This window comes from Sycon ciliatum, chromosome 11 (genome assembly GCF_964019385.1).
Source record: "Sycon ciliatum chromosome 11, ocSycCili1.1, whole genome shotgun sequence".
NCBI classification, from domain to species: Eukaryota; Metazoa; Porifera; class Calcarea; order Leucosolenida; family Sycettidae; genus Sycon; species Sycon ciliatum.
Genome location: NC_088653.1, coordinates 17,728,189 through 17,735,688, shown reverse-complemented (window position 1 = coordinate 17,735,688; position 7,500 = coordinate 17,728,189). Strand labels below are relative to the sequence as shown.

The 7,500-nt window shown below is 50.4% G+C and overlaps 1 protein-coding gene across 1 annotated transcript in view; it reads right to left on the bottom strand.

Annotated features, from left to right (window-relative positions):
- The window catches only part of LOC135827148 (mucin-19-like), a 46,754-nt gene that overhangs the window by 8,275 nt on the left and 30,979 nt on the right, over window positions 1-7,500 (bottom strand). The window contains exon 8 of the mRNA XM_065339673.1: window positions 7,337-7,500. This exon is cut by the window's right edge and continues 682 nt beyond it. Within this exon, the coding sequence (XP_065195745.1) occupies window positions 7,337-7,500 (164 nt within the window). The remainder of the gene's footprint in view (window positions 1-7,336) is intronic.

Here is a 7,500-nt window from a genome sequence, read left to right as displayed (position 1 = left end):
TGGCCTCAAATGTGGCAAGGAGTAATTGCACGGGTCACACAATGCAGGATGTACTGTTGTTTTCACGATATCTAAAACTATGTGAGAGAGACACCAAAAAGTTAGGGTGCCAGTTTCCAATGAATGGACTGTAGATAGATAGATAGATAGATAGAGAGAGAGAGAGATAGCTAGATAGATAGAGAGACAGCTAGATAGATAGATAGAGAGAGAGATAGATAGATAGAGAGAAAGAAAGAAAGATAGATAGATAGATAGATAGATAGAGATTGATGTGTATCTATATTCATTACGTCATAGTTGTACTGCATGCACGCACACACACAGATTAGTTGAGTGTGCTTCTTTTTCCTGTTGTTCTTTCTCATGACATGTTTTGTTTCCGTTCCCAAGTCTTCACGAATAAATAGTAACGTATCATGGCGCAGTGAACTTGTTCTTTCCTGTGTCCGTGCCTTGTGTCCGCACCTTGTAGTGTTTGCACGGGCCCAGTTGTTTTTTTCCGTATGAAGTAGTAGTTTCCGCGATCGAAACTCTGTCTCAGTTGAATTATTTTAGTAGTGTATTTGTTCGTACTCGTGGACGAGTGACTAATCGTAATGGAACAATCACAGGACGATACCGGATTTGACCTGTCCTCCGCGACCGAGCGACAGCAGGAATCTCAAATGGGTGTCCTGATGAAATTTATGGAGCAGCAGATGCGTGCAGCTGAGGCTCGTGATAAGGCGATGCAAGATCTGTTCAAGAATGTTCAGAGCAGGTCGCTATCACCATCGCAGCCTCAGTTCACTCCGCAGCCCTCAGCACCAGCTCTGTCCACCTCGCAGACCTCAGCACCACGGCCAGTGAACAGTGTGTCCTGCCCACACTTATTGTCGTCTGCGACGCTGGCTGATTTTCACTCCTTCGTTGAAAGCTGGAGAGATTTTAGTGTTTGCCAGCATTTGGCCAGCCAGGCTCGTGAGGCCAGAGTGGCAACACTCCGTCAGTGTTTCGATGAGGAGCTGCGACGTTTTATCCGAGAGGATATTATTTGCATACCAGCTTCAGCTGACGTTGACCTGATGCTGGAGCGCATTCAGGTGTATATCAGACGGCAACGTAACCCACTGTTGGACCGCATAGAGTTTTACCAGCGTGTCCAGCAAGCTGGAGAATCATTTGATGCGTTTTACACAGCCCTGTGTGAACTACAAAGTGCATGCGACTTCTTGTCTCACAGCCTATGTGGAACGTGTGATGCTCGCTGCTGTGCGCAGTGCAAAGGCCTCGGCCGTACCCTCAAGGAGGAATCTCTGCGCGACCGCGTCGTAATTGGTGTGCGGAACGATGAGACGCGACACAAGTTGCTCGCAACTCATGGTCTCACGCTCGACCAGGCTGTCACCCTCTGTCGGACGGAGGAAGCAGCATACCACACTAAGGCACACATGCCCAGTCCTGGCCTCCAGGCAAGTGCTGCCAAGCAGTCGGCGTACAAGCAGCAGAAACGTCACAAGCCAGCTGACTCTAAGTCAAGTGCGACCAAGTCCACTTGTCCAAATTGTGGTCGTTCTGACCACACGAAATCTGTATGTCCTGCCAAGGGCAAGAAGTGCAACTCCTGTCATGGCATTGGGCATTTTCAGCGAATGTGCAAGAGCCAGAAACAGCCGAAGACTAGCTCTGCTGCCAAGCTTGGACAGCTGAAGCTACAGCGTGCGTCTCGCGTGGACCGTCGCACAGTACCTGTTTCGACCATGCTGCAAACAGAGGATCAGCCATCCCAACTGTCCTGGACACCAGACACAGGCAGCGACGTTGATGCCATTGGTGAGGAGCACCTCACGCAGATCGGTGGGTTCGTCGAGAACTTAGATGACGACCACGACTGTGTGCAGGCTGTGACCGGTGAGCCGCTACGCAACCTGGGCAAGATACGTGCGACTCTACGAGTCGGTGAGACGCAGCATGAAACCGTCATCCATGTGTACAAGGGTCTACACGATGCCCTGCTCTCTCATACCTCATTGCGTGCGCTGAAGTTTCTCCCACCTGATTGGCCAGTCCAATTCACCGCTGAACACGAGGGTGCATCTTCACCCAAGATCTGTGCAGCTGTTTCGTCATGCGCTCATCCTAGTGATGCTGAGTTAGCGCGAACACGTGAGCAGCTCCTGCAAGAGTTCGCTGACGTTTTCTCGGATTCCGGTCTGAAGCCAATGGAAGGTCCGCCAATGGAAATTGAGCTACAGCATGATTCTAAGCCTTCCTGTGTGCACACTGCTCGACCAATACCGTATGCATTCCGTGACCAGATCAAGACTCAGCTCGACGGCATGGTCAGCGACGGGATTATTGAACCAGTGACGGAGCCCAGTGAATGGTGCCATCCGATTGTCATAGTAGACAAGAAGGGCAGCACTGAGAAGCGCCTCACAGTTGACTTCAAGCGGCTGAACGACCAAGTCCGTCGTCCCGCGCATCCCGTACATACGGCACGTGACGTTGTCTCTGGAGTTGGCTCTGCTAAGTTCTTTACGAAGCTCGATGCAAGGCACGGCTACTGGCAGATTCCTCTCAGTGACACTGCTCAGGAATTCACCACGTTTATCACCCCGTACGGCAGATATCGTTATCTACGGAACCCGCAGGGTCTAATATCTGCTGGGGATGAGTTCAACCGGCGCACTGATGCTGCGTTCTCTGCCATCCCGCGTCTCGGCAAGGTAGTCGATGATTGCCTAGCGTACGACGACGACTTTCTGTCGCATGTCAGCCACGTGCGCGAGATTCTGCTCTGCGCCAGGGAGCATGGTATCACGTTCAGCCCCGCCAAGTTTGTGTTCGGTACGCAACGTATCCATTTCTGCGGCTACAACGTCACGCCTGATGGCTGGGTCGTCGACGATGATAAGACGTCCGGTATTCGCCAGTTTCCAGTACCCGCCAACAGAACCGATCTCCGTTCGTTCCTCGGTCTAGTGAACCAATGTGGCGAGTTCACTCCACATCTAGCCGAGTTGACCAATCCTCTGCGTGGCCTGCTCAAGACCTCCCGTGAGTTCATGTGGGACGCTAGCCACACTGCAGCGTTTGAACGGACACAGGAAGCTCTCTTGTCTCCTCCGGTTCTCGCTTTCTATCAAGTTGGTCAAGACCTCCGGCTTGAAACCGATGCATCCGCTCTAAGAGGTCTCGGATTCGTGCTTTGGCAAAAGCAGAATGATCAGTGGCGTATTATTCAGTGTGGATCCCGCTACCTGTCTGATGCTGAAACACGTTATGCTGTCATCGAGTTGGAAATGCTCGCTGTAGTATGGGCCGTGCGCAAATGCCGCATCTACCTGTCTGGTGCGCCATTTGAAGTCGTCACCGACCACAAGCCCCTGATTCCGATCATCAACTCATATTCGTTGGATCAGATCGAGAACCCGCGTCTTCTACGATTACGCCTCAAGCTCCAAGCCTATCAGCTGCAGGCATCTTGGCGAAAAGGTTCTGAAAATGCCTTCGCCGATGCGCTGTCCCGGAATCCTGTTGGCATTCCGTCCACCACTGATGAGCTTGGTGAAGCCCCGTCGCTTCATTGCCGCAGCATTCAGATCTGCATGGTGCACTCGGACACTGAGCCGAATGCGAATCTCAAGGTTGCAGAGCTGCGGGAAGCTGCAGCTGCAGATGCCACGTACCAGTCATTGATTGAGTGTATCTTGACTGGATTCCCTGATCGCCAGCAGAAGTTGCCTGCTCCGTTACGTGCGTACTGGAATGGACGTGAGCATCTCTCCGTCGACCATGGCATTGTGATGAAGGGCAACCGCATTGTTGTTCCTGAATCATTGCGTGCTCAGGTATTGCACAACCTCCACGCTTCACACCAAGGCCTAGTGCGTACTAAGTCTCGTGCGCGTCAGCTTGTATACTGGTCCGGTATCACCAAGGACATTGATACACTCGTTCGTTCTTGTCCTGCTTGCCGCGAACACCAGTCGTCCCAGCCAGCTGAGCCCCTGCTGAACGACCGAACCCCAACACTCCCGTTTGAATGTGCATCTGCCGATTTGTTCACTTGTCAAGGTCACGACTTTCTTGTGTATGCAGATCGTTTGACCGGTTGGCCCTGTGTCGCGCGTACTGGCCGCACCACCTCATCGCATGACGTGATACTCGCATTCCGTCGCTGGTTCTCTGATGTTGGTGTTCCTGCTGTGCTGTGTACAGATGGTGGTCCCCAGTTCTCCTCGCATAAGTTTGCTGAGTTTTGTAAGCGCTGGCAGGTAAACCATGTCATGTCCTCTCCCCACTACCCGCAGAGTAATGGGCACGCCGAAGCTGCTGTCAAAGCCATGAAGCGTCTTATCACCAAGACAACCGTGAATGGCAATCTTGACACAGATGACTTCCGCCGAGGGCTACTGGAATGGCGAAACACACCTGGCTCCTCTGGTCAGAGCCCCGCTGAGCTCCTATATGGCCGCTCTCTCCAGTCATTCGTCATTGCACATTGGAAGGAGTTTGATTCATCCTGGCTCTCCAAAGCGACGACACGTGATGAGACTGCCATGCCATCCGACGATTCCGTCACAGACAAGTCGTCAACTCGTCGCTCGTTGCCGCAGCTCCGCCTCGGCACCCACGTGGATGTTCAGCATCCGCGCACCAAGCAGTGGTCTATTCGTGGGGTCATTGTTGCTGTCGGTAATCATCGGGACTACCTAGTGAAGTTGCCGAGTGGTCGCATTTATTGGCGGAACCGCAGATTCCTGCGTCCGTATCGCCCACTTGTGCCTGCACCGCTTGTTGTCCAACCGGCTGCTGCTGACCCCTCTTCCCCGCCGCCGCCGTCCCGCCGCAGCGCACGTCAGCGCAAGCCACCCCAGCGTTTAAACATTGGTTCGCATCATGGACAGTCCTATGATTGACACTCTTGATCACTAATGTCAATTTCTGCTGTCTCTGCTTTGTTGTTTTCATTCTTCATTTTGTTTTATTTATGATAGATGTTGCTGTCACAGGTTTCGCAACATCTCGAAGGGGCGTGATGTGTATCTATATTCATTACGTCATAGTTGTACTGCATGCACGCACACACACAGATTAGTTGAGTGTGCTTCTTTTTCCTGTTGTTCTTTCTCATGACATGTTTTGTTTCCGTTCCCAAGTCTTCACGAATAAATAGTAACGTATCAGAGATAGAGATAGAGAGATAGAGATAGAGAGATAGATAGATAGAGAGATAGAGAGAAAGATAGATAGATAGATAAGGGGTCGTCCGCAATTATCGAAAGTTTTTTCCAATCCGTAGTAGCTTCGAAAGTGGGTGGGTGGGTCAAGGACAGTTACGGATTGAAAAACTTCCGAAATGACACGTGCGCGTGCCACGTGTACGTCTACGTGTAGCCCCTGTTTTCCACGCGCGGCTGCGCGCGAACTGTCTACTACAAATATTTTTGTAGTTCTGGCAGTTTCTGCGCCCACGCGCGCGCTTCCTTGGCTGCTCCTGGGCCGGGGATCATAAAGTTCGGCGCATTCTACGGCGAGTCGACACTTTCTATTTTTGAGTTTCACTGTCTCCTTCGTCCAGAGTACCGTCTTCCATGCACTCCTTTGAAGTCCTTCCATCTAGCGCTGGCGCTGACGACTGTTATTGACTATGTCCAGACAGGCGACGTTGTTTGGAAAGGCGGTGAAGAAGCAGCCCTTTTTCAAAACCGCTGGTGACTCTGATTATTACAGAACAATAAATTGCTTGTGGCAGTTGTCCAAGACGACGAACAAGGATGTATTCTTTGCCGAAGCGAAAAAGGAATGGACGAGTTTGTTCCATATGTGTTGGGTTGTGTGTCCATCAATAATATTTTATTACGGACTGGGGAGGAAAAATTTGAAGCTACTACGGATTGGAAAAAACTTTCGATAATTGCGGACGACCCCTAAATAGATAGAGAGAAAGAAAGATAAATAGATAGATAGAGAGATACACATATTACACAGCAATGAATCAAACAAGTCTCATTCCGCTGTTACCAGTCGAGGAGATGTCCTATCTAGGACATCGCACTCTGAATGAGACTGATTGGTTACCTGTCCCAGAGTTGTCATGGAAGCGTCGGTCGCGCACACGCGATGAAAAGAAGTGCTGCGTGAGCATTTCTGAATGTATGTGGAGGATGCACGATCGTAATGGCGATGGATTTCTTTCCGAATTGGTCAAGTTTGAGGGAATAGGCGGAGAATATCAGAGATCGGCGGGGATTGAGGTAGTGTATATTCGATTCGCCATTGAATACCCGACCGAACGGCCGTTTTCGTTTGGGGATTTCATGTGGGGTTTCTCGTAGCCACGCGGCGCTTCTTTGGAAACGATTGGTTCAAATTTTGAATGTTTTGCCTTTGGAATGTTTCTTCACGCCCCGTGCGTTCATTTCGCCCCAAACCTGGTCATGCAGAGGAGGAAGACGAGGCAGCAGGCGCTAGGCCCGTAAATTACTGCCTGGAAGATATTGTTTGGCCAAAGCTTGCTGTTGGCGTTTTTGATTTCTTGGATACGACAGCTCTTGGCTAAAACTGGACCTTGGACGGTCTTTCTTGGATATCAACCCAGGACGTGGTGGTCATGGACGTATCGCCATCGCTTTCAGCCAGATCCTTCTGCTGCCTGAAACCAATGGCGAAAGCAAAAACTTTATCGCAGCAGCAGCTACTGCTCTGCTGAAAGTGCGAACACAAATTGCTTCGCCAATCCTCTTGTGCACTTGCAATTTTCAATGCGACCAAAACGATTCGCTTGCCAATTCCTTTGTCCAGGCGTACTCCACAACAAGGAAAATAAAATTCGTGAAGGCAAGAGGCAAGATACGAATCTAGACTCGCTTGAGGCAAGCCGCCAGGAGAACGACAACTAATTATTACTTTTGAGACGAAAGGCCTTCGTTGCGTTTGTTTTGAGTGCGACATGTTCATCTTCCTCGGACGCGACACAAAGTTTTGAGTCACGTGTCACGATTACTATGGGAACAGCATAGAATGTATGCTGGGGTATGCTGGGTTCCGTGATGTCCTATCTAGGACATCACCAGGACTGGTTACTCCGAGTTTCGTGTCAGAACACTTCATCAGATGAAGTGTTCTGACACGAAACTCGGAGTAACAGCGGAAAGAGACTTGTTTGATTCATTGCTGTGTAATATTTGTATTACTTGCTCTGTCCAGTGGACATTGAGCACTGTAAGCAGCCTAGGGACTTAAGACAACTGTAGATAGATAGATAGCTAGATAGATAGAGAGAAAGAGAGAGAGAGAACAAGAATGTCGACCATATCGACTAAAGTTTCACACAAGAGTTTCTTACCCGTCTCGGTGGGAGTGGTGCTAGAGTCGGAGGGTGAAGTGGTGACTGGCACTGAACTACCTCCCTGAGCTGTTGTAGCAGCATCAATAGTTGGCTCTGTAGCAATGTGATCACCCGGCATGTCCACGACTATCCTGTCGGGACCTTTGTTCTTATTCTTGAGA